Source organism: Molothrus aeneus, chromosome 3 (assembly GCF_037042795.1).
Source record: "Molothrus aeneus isolate 106 chromosome 3, BPBGC_Maene_1.0, whole genome shotgun sequence".
NCBI classification, from domain to species: Eukaryota; Metazoa; Chordata; class Aves; order Passeriformes; family Icteridae; genus Molothrus; species Molothrus aeneus.
In genome coordinates, this window is record NC_089648.1 from 41,240,447 (window position 1) to 41,260,426 (window position 19,980).

At 45.6% G+C, this 19,980-nt stretch overlaps 2 protein-coding genes across 2 annotated transcripts; one reads left to right on the forward strand and one right to left on the reverse strand.

The window, feature by feature from the left end:
* Positions 1-1,210: 1,210 nt before the first annotated feature.
* EXOC8 (exocyst complex component 8) lies at positions 1,211-7,003 on the reverse strand. The gene is made up of 2 exons (XM_066546758.1): positions 5,475-7,003; positions 1,211-4,797 (listed from the first exon to the last, which is right to left on the reverse strand). Exons 1-2 carry the CDS (start codon positions 6,996-6,998, stop codon positions 4,189-4,191), a joined length of 2,133 nt encoding a protein of 710 aa, XP_066402855.1. The 5' UTR covers positions 6,999-7,003; the 3' UTR covers positions 1,211-4,188.
* Positions 7,004-7,315: 312 nt separating this feature from the next.
* On the forward strand, positions 7,316-12,938 carry SPRTN (SprT-like N-terminal domain). Its single transcript, XM_066545657.1, has 5 exons — positions 7,316-7,606; positions 8,766-8,865; positions 9,629-9,757; positions 10,492-10,759; positions 11,062-12,938. Exons 1-5 carry the CDS (start codon positions 7,344-7,346, stop codon positions 11,781-11,783), a joined length of 1,482 nt encoding a protein of 493 aa, XP_066401754.1. The 5' UTR covers positions 7,316-7,343; the 3' UTR covers positions 11,784-12,938.
* Positions 12,939-19,980: the final 7,042 nt, after the last annotated feature.

A 19,980-nucleotide genomic window follows, 5' to 3' on the forward strand; every position in this document is an offset into this window, starting at 1 on the left:
AAGACGTAAATGACATAAATCTATTTTCCCCAGTTTGAGGTGTTTCTCTCTCCACTATCCCTCAGACTTTGTAGGGATTGAAGGCATATCACAACACCTGAACCTGTGAGGAGAAAGATGTCTATGATCACAGAGCTGCTTGGCAGATAAGCCCCATGCCAGATTTGATTTTCATCAGAGAAAATACACTGAAGAGTCTGTAAAACTATGAATAATTTTAAGTAACAGGTAACCCAGTTCAATTGAAACAGTTGGGCAGTAAAGGGAATACAAAGAGTGTGTAAGTTATAACAACAGGTGGTGGGGACCTTCTCTGCTACCGTGCACTGTGAGCATGGAGTTGCACAGGAATTTCAGCCCAATATTGAAGTAAAATGACCAGAGGTCATGCAAACTTGACTTTGAGAAGTCACTAATCTGAAGATTTTACATGAGACATAAAACTGCAGTTGGGACAAGCAACTTTTTACATCTCTGCAGGGGCTTGAAGTGTAGCAGTGTTTTTCAGGCAGAACACAAGTCACATGTTGGTACCCACCTTAAAGAAAAGCAGAAAGGTGAGATACTCTAGAGGACACCTGCAGAAACACAGGTACAGAAACACCTCAGGAAAACTGGAAAACCTAAAAAACGAACAGTACAAGAATTAGAAAGTGCAGAACACAACCACTACCAAGGAATGAAAAAGACCTGAACATAACATCTGGATAATTTTCTGTAGCATCTTCTTCCCACAGCATGCTACCCAAAACCTGCCAAGCCACACTGCAGGGCAGCACAGCTTCCATGCATGGGCCTGCTCGCAGCCGGCTGAGTGCACAAAGCTCCACCTAGTGAGGGCACAGGCTGTACTACACATTCAGCACCCAAGGTAAGTAGGGATGGACTCCAGACACAAAAAAGTGTGGAAGATAAGAAACCCTTTAGCATTAGGGTGCCTCGGTGTTGATAATCCATCTCACACACACACAGAGTCCCATCAGATGAGAGTACAGCCTCTCTATGTCCACAAACATTTTCTTCCAGCCTCACCTCGCTGAAGTGACTTTGTAAGAATGTAACTGAAGTGACATCACTTGGCTTTCATCAGCTGGCTGCTGCTCACCTCTCCCTCACAAGGGACTCACCTGAAGCTCTCTGACTTCACTGGAACTCCAACTTCAAACCAACATCCTCTTTCTGATGATCAAAACAAATACACCACTAGTGCTGTAGGTACAAAAGTTTTAATACATGGTCCTCACTGTTCAGAAAAGTTATTGCATTAAATTCTAATACATAAATTTACCTGATTTTTAAAAAATCATTTTACACAATTTTGCCACAGCACCTAAAGGAAACTAGGTTTTATATGCAGTTGTCTCAAAAAAACCCCAATATTAGTGCCTTCTCAAATTAGCAGAACTAGTTCATTCAGTAGTTACTGCAAATCCCAACTTGAACAACACTATTGCCACAAGTGTACAGCTCAGGAAAAGGAAAGTGCCATTCCAAAAGGGAAATTTTTTAAATGATGACTCAGCATACACTGATTTTTCTCTGTTAACCAAGTTAACATAAAAGAGTAGTTTAATTCCACACCATTTTCTTTATGTTAGTTTTTCTTTTATGATGACTTAATTAGAGTCACAAGTTACAAAATATCAATGCCACTTATAGCAGTTTATACAATGCACACCTGTTTAAATTGTGACAGGCACAAGAACATGATGTTTGATGACTCAAAGGAAAAGATTCCTTGATGCATTAAAACCAACATCAGTGTAAGCCTACTGCTCCATGGATGGCAGCAGAAACAAAATCAGCAGGCTCAGTGTGCCATGAATAGATTGATCAAGGGCTCAGTGACAGAGGCATAACAGAGCATGTGGCAAAATTACATTCTACATTTCATCTTCTGCTGAGGGTAAGCTACACCAGCTCACAATAGAAGCATGAACAGGGCTCTCCTTCTTGTCAGCCTCATGTTAATGCTTGGGAATTGGGAAACTACAATTCAGCTTCTTGGATAAAATCACCAAACATCACAATAATCAGTCTAGAGTTCCAGATCTAACCCTTCTATTGCAAACACACACACACACAAAGATAAGGCTCATCTGTATTTATTCTGCTTTCTTCCGCTGTTAAATAAAAAGAAATATATCCATGTTCACAAAAAAAAAAACCAAAAAACCATCTCTTCTCTCTCTCCTCCAAAATACCCATCACCACAGAGAGCTGTCATTTATAATTCACTTGAAAGTATTTCTCAGATTAGGTTTCCCACTTCAAATAGATGACAGAAATTGTATTACTTTGCTATACTTCACCAGGTTCTGATATCAGAAAGAGTTCACTACTGAAATAACACCAGTAGGACACTCTCTCTCTCTTTGGCAGAACATGTTACACAAGTTCTAACTCACTGTCCCTGTCCCTTACAATAAAAGTAGAGCTATTCACTGGTTTTCAATCAATGTAAGCTGGGAGCAACAAGTTACCCTTTAAAAACATTTTGTATGACTTTATGAGTTTCTAGCAAAAGGCCCAAACACTGAAAAGCAAGTGAGCAGAGACAATAGGATGCTTTGCAAAATCTGACAGTTCAAAAGGCATCCAAAGAGCAAGAGAACAAAACCCAGCCACTCAAGTGGAAACTGCACTAAACTAGCATTATGAAAACAGGGAGAAATTAAGAAGCTTCAGTATAACAGTTATGCAGAATGTTTAATTAGAGATATCTTTTGTTTGTTCAGGCAGTCACAAGGCATTCATGACCATGATACAACCTGCAAGAGCTTTAATTTCAAAGTGCTACAGGAACAGGATATTTTGTTATTCCTGTTAAGGATGCTTTCTAAGGGACTGATCACAAGGTCCCTTAGCTGTAACATGATTTTCTCAAAACTAAGAAAGTTTGCACAGAAGCAGAAGAAGTTTGCACAGCTTAGAAGTTGAAGCTGACACCTTTCCAAAGCCAGCCTTGACATGAGACTTGGCTTACTTCATTTTCACAGGCATACACTGCATGAGACAGCCAACACCATTCAATCCAAACATAAGAGCATTTGTATAAACTTTTCCCATTAACATTAAAATTGCCAACCAAATCCTTGTGATTTCTGCAAAAAAGATAGTTCTTCTTGCTTATTGCTGTATTACAGAAATGATGCTAGCTCTTGCAGGAGACAGTGTATATTTCAAAGTTCACATCTCTTACAAAAAGCCTCACAGTCTCTTCACCAGGTGTTGGTTCTGTATAGCAAAACTGGCATTCCATTTCTTCCAAATGAAACAGTCCCTTCAGTCCCTCTCCCTACCCTGCATGTCTCACGAGCATTTATGCCTCTTCACTATGGTTCCAACCAGGAGACAACAGCCCATAATGCATTTGTGACAGCACCTCAAACAACAGTGCACACTTCACTAAATGGACGTGACCCCAATTAGATCCATGAGAAAACATGGAAGAGGAACACAAAGAGGAAGGGAAGCAATTTATTCTCACTTCTCTTGAAGCAAACTAATGGTTCTGACAGCAGGTTTGTTTTCAGACAGTTATAACTTAGGCTGACAGGCCAGCTTATTTAACAGAAGAAGCCCTTTCACCCAAATAAAAACATTTTTAATTCAATCTGCCTGTGAAATGAATGAAGATAATCTCAACATTAAAGAAAAGTCTGCATTGCTACCACAAAAATCACATTGTGCAAATCCATGTCATTTATCTGCAGTGCTGAGTCACATCTGGATGGTGGATGTGCCTTCTTGAATACCACACCCTGGGAATGCTTCAGCACTTCCCCTCCTACCAGAACACTGCCTTAAAAAGGAACTGCTAGAGTGACATGATGAGAATTGATCTTTTCCTGCCATCTGCTGTACATGTATGTAAGACTTTCACAAACAACTGGCCAAAATTTGTGTATTACAGTTAATTCCCAAGTCACAAATACTACACAAGCCTTTCATACAGGATATGCTGTCCAAGGACACGTGACCTCCACCTTCTCACTTCCCTACACCCCATCCACCAAGTAAAGCATTGCATGCTTGCAGGGATTGATTCAAAGTCTTCAGCTTCTGGAATGCAGCAGACAAGAGTTCTGCATCTTTCAGGGACTCAAAACACCCCAGTTTAGTTCATCTGCTCAATGTACAACGTGTTCAGTAAGTGCTGCCACCTCGTTCCCAGCTAGGTTCACTTCACACCACAGAGGTGGTACTTTCCGGATTTACACGCATCAATCTTGAGGCATTTCTCAGATCCTGTAGCTGCTTGGCTGGTTTTCCAACTCCTTCCTCAAACCTTTTTTCCACAACAGGAAGGACAGTTTCATAAAGGAAAGAGGCGTTCTGCCTAATAAATGCTTTCTTCTCAGGGTCCTGTTCACACCGTAAACTGTAGTCAACATGCTGGACAGCCACCAGGATGATTTCCACCAGGCTCTCCAGGAGAACCATATGCAGCTCTGGAAAATAAAGCTTTAATGCTTCTTCCAAGAAGGCCATAGTCTGCTTAGTGAAAGCTACTACAGTGTAACTGAGGTTGACCCAGCAGTCATCACCTGTGTATTGGTCAAAATTGCCCACTCCACAGCTCCTCATCTCCTCCCTGAGCTTCCCCAGAGCCTCCGGAGTCATCAGGTTCATCTTTCTCCACATCTCTTCAGAGTTGCGGTGCTTGGTGGCCTCGATGATGATATCCTTGTAGCTCTGCAAAGCACCTTTGATATCCTTCACCAGGAGGGCGTGAATGATGAAGGTGAGATCCAGTCCAATCTCGCTCAGCTGCTTGCAGTGCTCTTTAGCCACCTGGGATAACAAAGAAAAGCAATGTTATGGTTATTAATCTGTTGTTATTACTATGCAGGCTCCCTTTACATTTTACACATTTATTGAATGTATCTCAGAAAACTGAGAAGGGTTACTCATACTTACTTCTCGTGCTTTAAGAATCTCATTAACGAGAAATTAGTAACTGAAAGATACACCCTGGCTGTCAAATATACTCTGGACAATTACACTATATAACCCACATACATAAGCTTTTTTTCCCCCCCTCCCAATTAGCAGCTGAAAGAAAGCATAACCTGAGAAAGTTAGTCTTGCAAAAAAAGTATGAAAATGTAGCTAAGGACAGCCTTGGAAAGCAAAGAGAAAATTTTGAAGTACTTATAATTCAGGTGTGGCTTATGTAAATTTTAGGACCTCCTACTAGTTAAAGGCAAATTAAGAATCAACACATTTTGTGTTCTTGATAAAGGCAGGGTTTTCCTTGACACGTACTATAACCTTAAGGCTTTCCTCTGTTAAACTGAAAAAAAAACAAACAAACCTCAAATGAATATTAATCTTTCAACGCAGAAAACCTCTCTGGAGACACACACAAGAGTCAACAACTAAACTAGAATTAGAAAAGAGACTTTAAAGCTTTGAAGCCTTTGCTTCATCTGCTGTGCCCCACCACCCCCCTCTTCAGAATCTCTTACCTTGACACACTCTGCCGCAGTTGACAAACTCTCTTTGCTATCAAATACTTGCTTACTGAAGGCATCTACAAACATCCTCATAGACGAGCGCGCCCAGACAACGAAGGCCGAGTAGCAGCCGTTGTTGCCGGCGAAGTCCGTCTCAAACTCCCTGGCCGTCTCCAGGAGGCTGGTGAAGAAGACATGGCAGAGCTTGTGGATGTAGAGCAGCGTGGCGCCCTCGATGCGCAGCTGCCGGATGGCCGTCTGCACGGCGGCCGCCCGGTTCTTCAGGAACAGCTCGCAGGCCTTGGTGGACTGGCCCAGGCGGATGAGCTGGGACACGGCTCGGCGGGTGGCCCGCGGCCCGCCTCGTAGCGAGCGGTCCGGGGACAGCTCGAACACGAGCACATCCGTCAGCTGCCGGACGCGCTCGTCCACCTTGGCCCGCAGCTCCTTCACAGGCTGGCTCACGGGCTTGTCCGCCAGGTACTCGTTCAGTTTATCCAAGAGATCCACCGCCCCCTCGAAGTCCCGCTGAGCAATGCAGACGTCCAGGTCCTCGGGCAGCTCCTGGATCCACTCAAGTGAGAGGTCAACGACCTCCTCCTCAGCGGAGGGCTCATCCTCCTCCTCCTCGTCCTCATCCTCGTCGAAGGGGTTGGTGGATTCGGGGGGCGTCGGGGCGGGCCGGGGCAGCGCCTCCTGCTCCAGGCGTCGCTTCTCGCTGAGGGCGCGATTGCGCTTGGTCTCCTCCAGCACCTCCAGCCACTCCTTCTTGATCTTGGCGTTCTCAGCCTGGAAGATGCGGCTCTCGGGGAACATGAGCAGCTTGAACATGTCCTTCATAGGCGGGTTGTCCTTGACGTTGACCACGGCCAGCCCGTCCAGGGGGTACAGGGCGTCGTAGCGGTAGGCGCCGCGGCGGTTGGGCAGGGCGGTGGCCACGAGCAGGCAGTCGTTCATGAGGAAGGCGTGCACCCGCTGGATCTGCGCCATGTGGTCGGCGTCGTATTCCACCAGGTCGCCGTTGTAGACCAGGTACTTGCCAGGGCTCTCGGGGAGGAGGTCGCGGCAGCCCTCCACCTTCTCCAGGAGGGTGGTGAGGGTGCGCTGCCGCCCCTCCTCGTTGGCCGCCGCGTCCTTGGCCGACAGCGGCAGGAAGGGGTCGGCGGCGGCGGCGCGGCGGGCGCCCAGCGCGGGGTCGTCGCGGTCGGCCTGGAGGAGCAGGGCCTGGGTGACGGCCTCCATGATGCCCTTCTGCTCGGTGAGGATGTGGCTGAGCTGGTACATCTCGCTCTCCAGGTAGCTGATCTCCCGCGCCGTCTCGATGAACTGCCGGTAGTTTTGGTAGACGTTGCGCTTCAGGCTCTGCGCCGTCTCCTCGCTCAGCGCCTGGATGCGCTGCCGGTGCTCCTGCAAGTCCCGGTCCCCGTCCGACTGCTGCGACAGCTGCTTCACGTACTCCCCTGCCGCGAAGCCGCCCGACTCCAGCTGCCGCCGCAGCCGGCTCCCGCCGCCGCCCTCGCCCAGCGACAGCGCCATGTCCGCGCCGCAGCCGCCGCCGCCCGGTACCCGCCCCGCCGCTACCGGGGACACGACACCGCGCCGCGCCTGCGTCCCGCGGCTCGGCAGCAGGAGCGGCTGCCAGCGGTGACGCGATGGGGCCGCGCCGGGCGGGGTGGGGGTGGAGGGAAGGAAGGAAAGGACAGGAAGGGAAGGGGAGGGAAGGGAAGGAAGGGGCGGAGGCGACGGAGGCGACGGCGGCGGCGGCGGCGCGCGCACTCGGAAGGACGCGGCGGTAGCGGCCCGCGGGTCGGTGCTGCGCGTGCGCCGCGGTGTTGCGGTTTCCGGTGGCGGCGGTGCCGGCTGAGGGCAGCCGCGCTCGGGATGGAGGACGAGGATTTCTTGTTGGCGCTCAGGCTGCAGAGGGAATGGGAAGAGCAGGACAAGGCGGCGGCAGCGGCGGCAGCAAAGCGCCCTGATGTCTCTCCGTACCGCTCGTCCCTCCGCCCGCTGTCGGTGGTGGATGAGGCGTGGGAGCTGCTGGACCCCAGCCCCGACGTTCATGGCCTGTTCGTGCACTTCAACCAGACGCTCTTCTGGGGCAAGCTGGAGGCTGTCACGGTGTCCTGGAGCCCCCGCATGACCAGGTACGGCACCGGCGAGTGTGGGGCCGAGCTCCCGGCGCTGCCCTGTCTTGGGGGCGGTCGCACGGCCGGGCAGGCAGGCCGATCCTCGTGTTTCGGGCGCGGTTTGGGGGCGGCGGGAAGGGCCCGCACCCGTGGAGCCGCAGCGTGTGGCTGCCAGCGTCGAGGAGGAGCTGCCACTTGTCACTGTGCTGCTCCTCGCTGTGCTCCGCCAGCGCCTTGCTGGTGCCATGGCTTCTGTTCCCGGGCACGTGGATGTTCCGCATCTCTGGCAGAGCCCGTACGGCGGGACAGGAGTTGGTCGCTGTCGTTGTCTCCCTTGCCTTGCATCTGCCGTCCCTAGCAGCCATCAGTGGCTTTCCCCGGCGTGCAGGCAAGCCGGAGGGATGTTAGAACGGAAGAAATGACTTGGTCTTAGATGGTGTGTGTGGAAACCTCACGTACTCGTGTTGCTGCTCTGGTTCTCAGTCTTTATGATAGTTTTACTGCAGGGCAGATCGGCAAATATCAACCAATAATAGTATATTCGAAAAATGTAGAATGGGCTAGGAAGGGGGATATAGAAGAAATCTGAGGTTAAACAAACCCAGGAATCTTTGAAGTGCAGTCTGCAGTTCTGCAGCAGATGCAGTTGCTGGCAGCTGGAGTCCTGCCACTTCTTATCCTCTGCTAGCTGCAGTATTCTTTAGGCATTTGGAAATAGTTGGATACTGCACTGATAGAGAACTAACTCAGTAGGACTAACACTGACAAAAAAAGGATTAGTGCACAGAAGTGGAGGTATATGTAGATTCAGTATGAACCAAAAGTTGATGAAGGGTGGGGAGTGAAATTGAAACAACCAGCAATTAAGTCAGCGTTTGCTGCTGTGACTCTCTAGCCTCCATGCTTTGTATTTTAGTCCATCACAAGTTCTAAAAGAAATATTCTTCTGCTTTCAAAACAGGTTTTTCTACTCTAAGGAACTTGTGGAATTTATTTTTTTTTTTTTGCTTAACGATGCTGAGTTTTTCAAATAATTACTCAAAGTGATTTTACTCCATGTTCTGAGTGACCTAGCATGTGTTTGCAGGGGATGGCATTTTAACTTAAATTCTCAGTTTTTTTCATGTGCTACAAAATCAAATAGATTGTCATATTTTCTTTCTTCTTTTCCTTTCAGCTCTGCTGGTATCTGTTCATACCACGAAAGAAGTGGGCTGTGTTCCATTCGTCTCAGTGAGCCGCTTCTAAAGTTGCGGCCAAGGAAGGACCTTGTGGAGGTATTTGAAGGTGGCTCATGAACCGGCACATAAAGTGTATTGTGCCCACCCCCTCACTTCGTACAAACGTTTTAGGTTTCATAGTGGGATTCTTTTAGGTTCTTTCTGTTAGGTTTGTGTGGCTTGTATTGCAGTACCATGGTAATCTTCAGTTTTATGTTTCTAAGTAGGCAAATCCAAGTAGAAGTCTAAAGTAGCTCGTTTATTTTATTGACTTTATAGAGAGAAAAAACACCCCAAGTTTTTTAACTCCTAAATTACCCTTTAATATTCAAAGCAAACGTGGATTGTAGTTTCTAAAAGGCCAACAGCAGAAAGTAAGGATATAGGATATGACTTAAACGTGACATTTTGTTGCTCCTTGGGCCTCTGCCAGAGTTGCTGCTTTGAGCTGGCTGAACATTCAGATTTGCCTAAGAACAGAAATGCTGTAGAGTTTCAGCTTGCTCAGAAGTGGCTCTTTTTTGAGGGTGTGTAGGGCATGATGTCTTTAAAGATGTGATTTAAGTTTGAGGATTATTTCTTCTTTTTGGAATGCTGCTTATTGGAGTGACATTGTGCAGCATGTTTTAGTGATGTGGGAATAGGGGTAATTTGGTTTGATAGATCAATTATGTTTTTAGGACCCAGACCGAATATGTGAATAATCAAAGATAAGATCAGTAACCACAATCAATGTAGAAGAGTAAAATACTTGCAGCTTAACCATGAAACTGAAAATGCAATGCTTTTCAGTGACTGTCTAATGGTTGCATCATTGCAGACATTGTTGCACGAAATGATCCATGCCCTGCTCTTTGTTACTCATAACTACAAAGATCGTGAGTCTCACGGACCGGAGTTCTGCAAGCACATGCATCGCATTAATCTCTTGACTGGAGCCAATGTCACAGTAAGAATAATCCTCTCCACCTGATTTAATAGAGCTTTCTTCCTGGTTTGCTGTTTCAGTTGACTGGTGCAGAATAAGTAATGTTCTTATCAGACACTCCACAGTTGGTACCAATACAAATTTGCATCCAAGTGTGTGCTAGTTCCATAGTTATTTGTTGGGGGTGGTGGTGGTGGGAACTGGTTGAGGATGATGTGGTGAGCTGTTAGTGATGTAATTTTCAGGTATGTTGTCTGTAAGAATTTTTCTTTTAAGCTTTTTTGTGGTAAACTAGAAAGAGCTTAAATGGTAGCAGGGAAAGAAGTGATCCATGTGAAGTGTAGTCAAGATTTATGTCAATAGAGGGTAATGATATTTATGTTAATATTTAAAAATAATGTGTCTAATAAGATCAATTAAGGTAATAGCTGAAAGGAGAATGCTTTACTGGTATTGTTTGCAATGCATTCTAGGTGAAATTGTAGATAAATTTCCAAACTGATTTTATTGCTGTTGCAACTGGGACGTACTCCTCCACATTCTTTTTTAAAGCTTTGTTTTAATGATCGCTAAATGTTGATCAAATTTTACTCAGGTCCAGCTCTTTTAACTGCTAATATAAAAATCACAGTAGCAGTGGAAGGAATTGAATGGAAATAGATTATTAAAAAATATTATAGAGCTAGTGATATAAAATTTGTAACTTCATGAATGACTGGTTTTTTGTGGGTTTATTTTTTTGTTTTTTAACGCAGATCTATCACAATTTTTATGATGAGATTAATTTGTACCGCCAGCACTGGTGGCGATGCAATGGCCCCTGCCAGAACAGAGCACCTTACTTTGGGTACGTGAAGCGCTCCATGAACAGAGCACCCTCTGCACATGACTTCTGGTGGGATGAACATCAAAAGACCTGTGGGGGCACGTTCACTAAAGTGAAGGAGCCAGACAAATTCTCAGAGAAGTCCAAGCAGAAAACTCAGACGGCAAAACCTCCACATTTCAAGTCAACTAACAAAGGTATTTTATAATTTTTTTTTCTTTTCTGAACTGATTTTTGTCCAGACGTTTTCTTAAACGAATATGGACCCAACACTACATAAGCTTGGTTTAGATGTTGCTGTTACATAGCCAAAGAACAGGGCCTGTTTGTTTGTGCACTCCTAGGCCGCTCCTCAACTGAATTGTCTGCAAAAAGTTTTGTTTGATGCATTATTTTCAAGCAGCTGATTTTTTTTTTTTTTGTGTGAAGCACCTCAAATAATAAGCCCATGATTTTTTAATGAAAAAATTATTAACTTCTTTTGAATCTGATCTTGCAGGCAAGACAGAAATGCATGGTGATTGCAAAGACCCAACTCCTTTTAGTGGGACGGGATATCGGCTTGGAGGAGGAGACGGTGTGCTTTCAGAGAAAAACACCAACGCCAGCAGCTCCACTGCAAACAGTGAAGCACATAGCTCACTGCATCGTTCAGCAGTAAGGACAACACCAATCCCTAAAAAGGAGATTAAACTGGAAAAATCACCCCATGGCAGCATCTTTCTGCTTCGTACCAATGGTGCCAGTGAGAAGAGCAGCTTAGCTTTAAAGCGTGAGTTTCCAAAACCCTCTGCTGCTGATACAGAAGATGATGAGAACGACTGGGGGTTGCCTGCCAGGATGGCTCATGTTGCTGAAGGAACATCAAGGCAAGGCTCACCAGCTGGCAAGAGGGCTATGCCATCTTCTAGCTGGTCACCAAAACGAATTTGTTTGGAGCAGACCCCAAGAGCTCAGGGTGCATCTAAGAATGTGTTAGAATGTGTTAATACGCTGCAGCAATGGCCAAAAAAGGAAGACAAAACTGCCTTTGAAAAGTATTTCAACAAAAAGGGGGGGACTGATGTCACTACAACTACAAAACCTAGAGCTGAATTTACACAGTCCTCTGCAAGTCCTAGCAATCCTGTGAGGCAGGAGAGAACAGTCAGTTGTCCTGTCTGTGAGACTGATGTTTTGGAATCTGAAATAAATGAACATCTTGATTCTTGTCTTTCGTAGAACAGCAGAAAGTTTCTTAAAAAGATAAACCAGGGCTGGAAACATTGTTTGAAAGGTAATTTTTGCTCAGGATTTGCTTAGCTGTGGTTAAACTCCAGGTGCCTGTTCTGAAATGGAACTTAAAATGTAGCTGACCTCCATATCCTCACAGTAGTAAGTAAAAATTGTGTAGAATGCTGCTAGGAATACTGGTAAAGACTGTTTCTGGACATGTCATAAAAGCTTTCATGATTTCCCAGTTAAACTTCCTTCAAGTGCTATACAGGACAAATTAGGATTAAAGTGACATTACCTGCCAGTCTTTATTTTGCTTCTTCTGGAAGCCAGCCAGGTTCATGGTTAGCAGGCCAGTCAGTTGAGTACTAAAGCCATTGTGCCATGAGAAGTTATGAGTGCCAGCCACGTGTTTTCTATGTGAGCTGCCTGAAATGTTCTCTTGGTGCACTAAGGTGTTTCATGGGTTAAGCATTAAACAATGTGATTCCTTACAATCAGTGAAACTGATTGAATGTTTGCTTAAACATAAAAATTGTTTTATATAAATAGCTTTTTTAAAAAATAGTTTTATATCTTGTTACTGTAATTTTCAATGGCTGTACATGTTTACAGTTTTACTGCTGCTCTCTTAACTAACTTTAAATGCTTCATATTTTAAAAAATATTGGCACTACAGAAGTTTAATGTAAATTACTTTGTTCTTGCATACTCTGAATAAATTGTTACTGAAGTTTAAATTTCCACTAAGCCTGGCCGTTTTGTGTCACTAACCAGTGGGTTCACCTGTATGTAACAGTCTTGTTTATTAGAGCCTTTCTGTATTAACACATTTCCTTCTTAATTCCCTGTAAAAACAGGTGCTGGTGAGTACAGATTGCATCAACTGCTGCTTTCTCCATCCTGTTTTTAAAACAGTTTCACTATTGTTGCACTTCTGTGAAAAATTTTAGGAATACTGATAGTAAAACTTGCTTTGCAATGTTAATTTTCCATACTTCCTTCTTAAAGCTGCAGCCATCTATCAGTGTTTCCAGTGATACTTGACATTTTCAAGGACAGGACTACCAATAAATATTTGTATTATCTTATGTTTTTTAGATGAGGGTGAGAGTTGCACCACAAAGCATCTCTCACATCATAAAGCATTTTTGAGAGGTATTTCCATTAAAATTGCTCTCTGCAGTTTCCTCATTTAACTTTCCTACTGTGACAGATGTGAGTAAAGGAGAAGGATTGTGGGTATTGTTAAATGTGGGGATTTTTCCCAATGTCTTCTTTTACTTCTGAATTGTTCATTTGAATAACAAACAGAAAACAAATGAAGAATTTAGTGAATAGTGTAGCCTCTTGAGGGAAGATGAGCTTAAGCTGTAGGCAAGTCTGTCCCTCATATACACGTCCTAAAATAGATCATTGTCCAAACAATTGAGCAATTCTGGATTAGCTATGGAAAAATAGCACCTCTGCCATGTGTTTTTACAAGGAAGTATTCTAAGACTAGGATCTCTTTTATCCAGAGAGGAAGGCTTTGCAGTTACTATTTATTGCAGGCTGTTACTAATGGGTCATGGCCACCTTCATTTTGGGTATGTTACTACAAATGCTGTTTCTGTAAAATGTTGTGCTTGAATACAGTGTCCTGCCCAAAAGAATAACAATGACTAACAGTATGTTTTTTAAATACGCTGCTCAATTAGGGTCAAAGATGAGAAATTCCATCCTCTCTATCAGTTGTCTTTGTCCTTGAGTGAGTTTAGATACTGCCTGGAACAACACATGCTGTCAGTGAGCCTTGAACAAACCCACTTCACTGAAATGCAGCGTAAGTTGCCTGAATGGAAACTTGAGAAACAAGTTAATAGACTCGATTTTTGAGGCAAGGCAGCTATGAAGGAGGGTCAAGTGTGTGTGTGCATTTTGTCAATAGAAGGTTCTGCAAACCAAAGGAAAAAGCCATCTCATTTTGTGGTGACCTGCTAGGATTGCTCTGGATAATTCAGAGGGCAGTTCCAGAGGTTAAAACTACCTAAGTGGGGGTTACTTGGCCCTTTCATTATTATCATAAGAGACCGTTCTTCAGTTGCCTTGAAACTGGTTATCAGCAAGAAATCCTGAAGGTCGCATGTTAGCAAGTATTTTTTACTTTATGGAAATGTTATCTAGGAAGTTTTCATAACACTTGAGTTTTGATTAAGCAGTGGGAAGAATTTTTCTCAGGGCTCCTAAAATGTATTAGTATCTTGCAAGAAGACATGCAATATAAATAGTCTGGTTTAGAACACATTCTAACAGCAACAGTGTGCATTTATATCTTCTTTAGTCCAACCTCTATTTGTTCTCACCTGGAATATTTGGGTCACATGGGAGAAGTGTATTCTCCCAGCCACTTCAACCCTGATGCCTGTGCATAAACTGATGAGGAGGCTATTTACAGTGGGGTGGAAGCAGGGCCTGCTGCTCAGAGTGTGGAACCAGGAACCTGTTACCTGAGCCCCCTTTCTAGGAACATTTCCCAAGAGAACAACCAGAGAAATATTGCTCATTTGGAACAGGCTGTGCTACCTGCCTCTGGGCCGATTTAATGAATGAAGGTCACCAGGTAATAATCTAGTACAAAATTAAAGGCTAGAGAGGGCTTAGACATAACTGGACAAGAAGTGAGTAATAATTCCTGAGGTGCAAAGTAGCTATTCAAACTTCAAACTTCCCTTGCTGCAGCAGGAGGACACTAAATAGCTTGTGAGGTTTTCTTCCTTGCGTGTTCTTCTGGAGCCCCTCAGTTCTCCTGAATTTTCCATACACACAGCATCTCTTCGAGTAAAGCAAGATAGACTTTACTGAAGGGTTAACAGCAAGAAGGCATCAACAACAAGTTTCTGAGGAAAAAGAATGATGGACATCTCTTCCAAGTGAGTGGAGCAATCCATGGTGATGGTGGGATGATGCAGACTGCTCTGGCTGGAGAATGTTAAGAAGCTGCAGTTTTCCTCAGCACTGCTGCGTCTGGTCATCCTAGAACACCATGTCTGTGCCTTTTGTTGAATCTTGTCACCTTAAATTGAAAGGCCATAAAAGGTTGGACGGGGTGACCTCGTGAGGTTACAGCTGGCCCACATCCCCCTGTGAGCATGTTTTTGCTGCCTGACGTGGTGAAGGCAGCAGTGCAACCCCTGGTCTCCAGCAGCTGCTCCCTAACAGACAGCCAGTGATCGTCAGTTCTACACTCCAAACTGAAATACCCAAGTTCTTACTTGCATCTGGATTACTACAGCTCTCTTGAAGCCTTGGGATTTAATAAACTATTTTTAAAAATATGAATGTAAATCTCTGCATAAAAATTACCCTTGAAGTGTGGTTTGTGGACAGACAGGCCATGAAAGAGACTTGCATTTCACTATATGTGAAAATATGTGTGTGTGATTTCATAGGCTCCTGTATGGAAAAAAAAAAGCCAGACCCCAGGAGTGCTGTGTGGAGCTTTGGGATCCTTCACCAGGCCGTTAGGTGGCACTCCTTGCACGTAAGGAATTCTAATTTCGTCCTCTCTAACCTGTGCGGGGACAGAACAGAGTACAGGATTGCAGGCTCGTGTTTCACCTACCCTGCGCTCCAGGCTGAACGTGGACCAGCAGCAGCCCTGACTGGACCACAAACAAGCTAAAGGAGGAGGAATAGTGGTGGTGGGGGGGAAATACCTGCAACTAGCTGGAAAATGAAAAGTAAATTCACAGCTAACTAGATTCTGTGAGTGATTCTTTAACTTTGCAGCAAGAAGGGAGGGAAGATGAGAGAGTAGCTCAGGGGTCAGGAGTAAGCCCAAAGGCACAATTTTGTGGGTTACAGATACTGCACTGCTTGCATCCATTGCAGTGACAAAGCTAATTTTCTGTCATCGTTTGGCATCAACACGGCTCTGCAAGAGATGCAGGACAGAGTTTTAGGAAGTCAGAGGGGTTTATAAAACACAGAACTCCTGTGCTTGGCTAAGCCAGGGAGCCAGAGGGGTGTAACAGGCCCAGGGGAGGGTAGTGTACTACAGGTGTGAAAGCTTAAATGGGATGTGGCCATGGCCTTAATTCCTGTTTCCTTTTAGCTTCTGCCAGGCCAGGCTGCTTTAAGACTAGATTAAATTTCTAAGCAGGTGCAGCAGCTTGGCCTCAATAGCTCACCCTGTCTCTGTTCCAGCCATCACCTTTCATTTACATAATTTCACCTGCTTTTTTGCCTTAGTATGTCTTGGACGTGATATTTCCTAAACTGTGTAACAAAGAAGTTTTGAAGGGGCAAAACCCAACAAGTCAAGTATTTGGCTTCACCATTGCTTTAGTTTTCTTTAACTGATGTCAATCTCTGGATCATTGTTTTTGTGTTTACTGCAAGTACCTTCTCTTCAGAGCTCAGTGAAGGCCTGCTACAGGATATCAGCTGTAGGAATATGGTTTAGTCGGAGGTTTTAATTCTTCTTGTGGCTTCAGTAAGCAATTTACAATGGCAGGAATGGCCAAACGGCCTCTCTGCTCTCACCCTGCTTTCTCCCCACTGCTTTGTTGCCCTGCCTTTGTCTTCCCACTGCCACTGGTCTCTTCCCTGGAGAATTTCAGTAATGATCAGCTTTCTTCCCCAAAGGATCCCCTCGGTGGGTGTGCTGCCACTGATCCATAAGCAGTTTTTGATTCACTGGGAAGATGCTGTGTTTGGAGGCAGGCACAAAGCTGAAGTGCGAGGGACTCACTTGGAAGGTGCCCTCCTGCAGATGCCAGTGCAGCCTCTGCAGGGTGGGACAGGGCCTGGCTGCAGCACCAACAGCAAGAAAAGCAAGAAAAGCTCCCTGGTGTGTCACAGCACCAAGAGCAAGAGGAGCTCCCTGGTGTGTCACAGGAGCACAGGGTTGGGCACGGGCTGCTCCGGGTACTGCGGCTCTGGAAGGACATGGCACAGATCTGGGCTCTTCTGGCAGATGGCAAACAGAAACATATCCAAAGGGAAGAGTCATCCTGAGGATAAGCTAGCACCCCAGGGGCTTCAGAGAGGATGGCACTTGTACCAGGTGCCAGGAGTATGGATAGCTGCAAGTAAGGGACTCCAGTCTAAAGTCTGCTCTGTTCCCCAGACTTTGCTGCTAAGAATCCTTTGGCTTGTTCCTTTGGTTTACATTTAGCAGTACCTACATGGGAAATTTAATTAAAAGAAGAGAAAAATCTTCTTTCAGCAAGGGTGGCTGAAAAAATATGGGAACAGGTTTTCTGCAGAAGTTGTGGAGGGTCCATCCTTGAAGATACTCAAATCCCAACTGGACATGGTCTTAGGAAGCCGGATTTGGGTGACCTTGTTAAAGGGCAGGAGAGCTGGACCTGACCACCTTCAGGAGCGCCTTCCCACATAAACAGCCCTGGGTTTCCACCTGACAACCCCAGGAGCACTTCAGGTCAAATTGAAATTACAGCTGAAGGCAATTAAGGTCCACCAGCTTGCCCTTGCCCTGGTATATGCGGAGGTGCTCACACCATCTCTGACCAGCTGAGCATTTCTTCCTCTCCTACAAGGTTTGGTGTGGGCAGCTCTCATCACTGCCACCATGCAGACCCTGGGCATGGGGGATAAGTCTCCTGTCACATCAGAGACTGGGGGACTTGAGGCAGGAGCTGGGCAGGTGCCATGACACAGGGACAGGTACAAGGAAGCTCTGCCCTGCCAAGCCTAATTGCTGAATCCTCTCCAAGTCATGCTGTGGGGGGAGGATTATCAGCCCTGCAGACAGCACGAATGAAAACTCAGACTTAATTAACTTTGAATGTACCTAGAAGAGATTTAGAATGCCAGAAAAGCATCCCATGAGAGGAAATAGGAGGTATTTCTTGCACTGCAAAACCCTAAGTCTATCCAAGCTATCAGGCAGCATTTCCCAGGCAATATGGCAGAGTTAAGACAACTCTGCCCAGAGGTCTCACTGCTGACATTTGGGCTTAGGCTTGGGCCATGAAACACAATGTTGCTGAAGCAGATACACATCCCAAGTGGTAAGCAATGCCATGACTTTGGAGCTGTTTGCAAGGTGTTAGAGACACAAGCATTGAACACAAGCATCCCCTGAAGGAATGGGGAGCCCTCACTTTGAAGGAAAACACTGAAAAGTTGCTGCCTTAATGCCACCTTCCTTTTAATCCCTGTACAGATCCCATAAATGTTATCTTCTCCAAACCAGTTCTGCAGCACTCCCACCCTAAACCAATGCCTCACATCCCCAGCTGTGCACACACTGAACCATACAGAGGCTGCAGTCAGTCCATGCACACCCTGCAGCAGACATGGAGGGAAACACTGCCTTAACTTCTTCAGAAAGAGAAGAGGGATGAGAGGCTTCTGCTGTTGGGCAAGCATCCTCTCCCAGCTATGAATTGTTACAGGATGGGCTGATCACAAACCTCAGCATGTTTTCACATGTGGATATGGGTGTGTGCTGAAGTGACACCATTTTTAGAAGACTGACAAGTAGATGTCCTGTCCAACAATTTTCAGTTCTCCTTCTCTCTACTTCTTTTCAGCAGAAAGACTGCCCAAGCCTGGTGTGAAGCTGTTGCTGGGTGGTTGTTGCATGCATAAATGCAGTGCCAGGTGAAGGGTATGTCCCATGAACTGCCACAGTTCAGCTGTGTCGTGTATATCCTCACCACCTCTGTGAAGGACAAGGAGCAATTCAGGGTTAGTTGGCCTCCCAGAGACAGTCAGCAGCTTAGCACACAGAGCTTCTGTCAGGCAGCACCACCTCAGGGTGGGCAGCAGCACCAGCCAGAGCCTGTGCTGCCAGCCATGATTGGTAGCCACTATTCTCAGGGCACTTTGTGCAGCCAGAGCTCGGGTAGCATCTGACCACCTGGAGAGGCAGCCACCAGGCTGTGACCAGCTGTCATCTCACAAAAAAAAACCCACCCCAAATGTTTTCCTCTGCCAAGCATGTTACAATTTTCTCCAACCCCCACTGGAGGGACACAGCAGGAGAGAAAGGCCTGCAGCTCATTTGACAGCAGGTGGGAGATTTGACAGCGCTTGGGGAGCCCTGGAAGGATGCAAGAGCACTGGGGTAGCAAGGGGCTGGAGAGGCCCCCAGGCACATGTGGGAGCAGAAATGGCAAGGGCAGGTTGGAAGCAGAGCAGTTGCTCTCCAGGCACTCTCACATGAGGCAATGAGGATATTTTCAAACCTACTGTGAGCACTGGAGGTGTAACCACCCCAATCCCACTCTCCCCACTCCTCCATCCCCGCCACAGTGAATTTTTGTGTCACACAGCATCCTCTCCCTTGTCCTGGAGGAGGCCTTGTCCTGGCTGTGACACAGCAGGACCCCACCTGCTCTCTCCAGTCCCAGGAGCCTGAAGCATTCCTGCATCCCACTCCTGGTGTTCCAGGCACAGCCTGGCCACAGCTGGCCCCTTGCTCCCCACCTGCCCTCCTGGATTTGTATAAGCCTTGGCTTTATCGTGAAGTACGTGCTCTCCTTTCTCATCTCATTGCATAATGTTCCATGGTTGCAGAGCTACAGCAACTCTCAGCTAGATACAGTCATTTCCTAATGTGCTATTTTAAATAAAGGGTTAAAAAAGCCCAAAAAACAAATCCAACAGCTATAACGTTCCTAAAGTGCAGGTGGGAAAAAATAAAAGTAGTCAAAGAAGTTTCAAAATTGCTACCTACAGAAGTTCTTCTAGATACAAGAAATATTTGGGATTGAACAGAGTTAACTTTGTAGTTTCTGCTTGTTCATTAAAACATGACTGTGCAGAACACGTGTCCAGCACCACATTACTCACTATTATGTTGTGGCTGGGGAAGGGGAAGCGAAGGGAAAATAAATATGCCTAATGTGACAGCTCAAACTTTGCTCTTTGCTATCAACAACACCATCAACTGGACTCTAATCTCAGAAAACAGATTGTTATTAGCCACAGCCCTCTGGCAAACATTAGCGGTGTCCACAATCACATTTTCCCTGAGGAAATATTCTCTTTGACGTCCAAAGATGTTCTCAAGTGCTCCTATTCAAACAGTTCTGAAGTATCTTTTGGCTCTGGTAACTCATGGTACAGCACTCACCAAAATTTTACTTTTCAGATCTAGGGGTGGTGACATTTAGTTTGTTTCTGTAGTTGTTGGTTGATTCACTCCTATCTTACTGCATGAAAAAAATTCTCAGGATTCCAACAG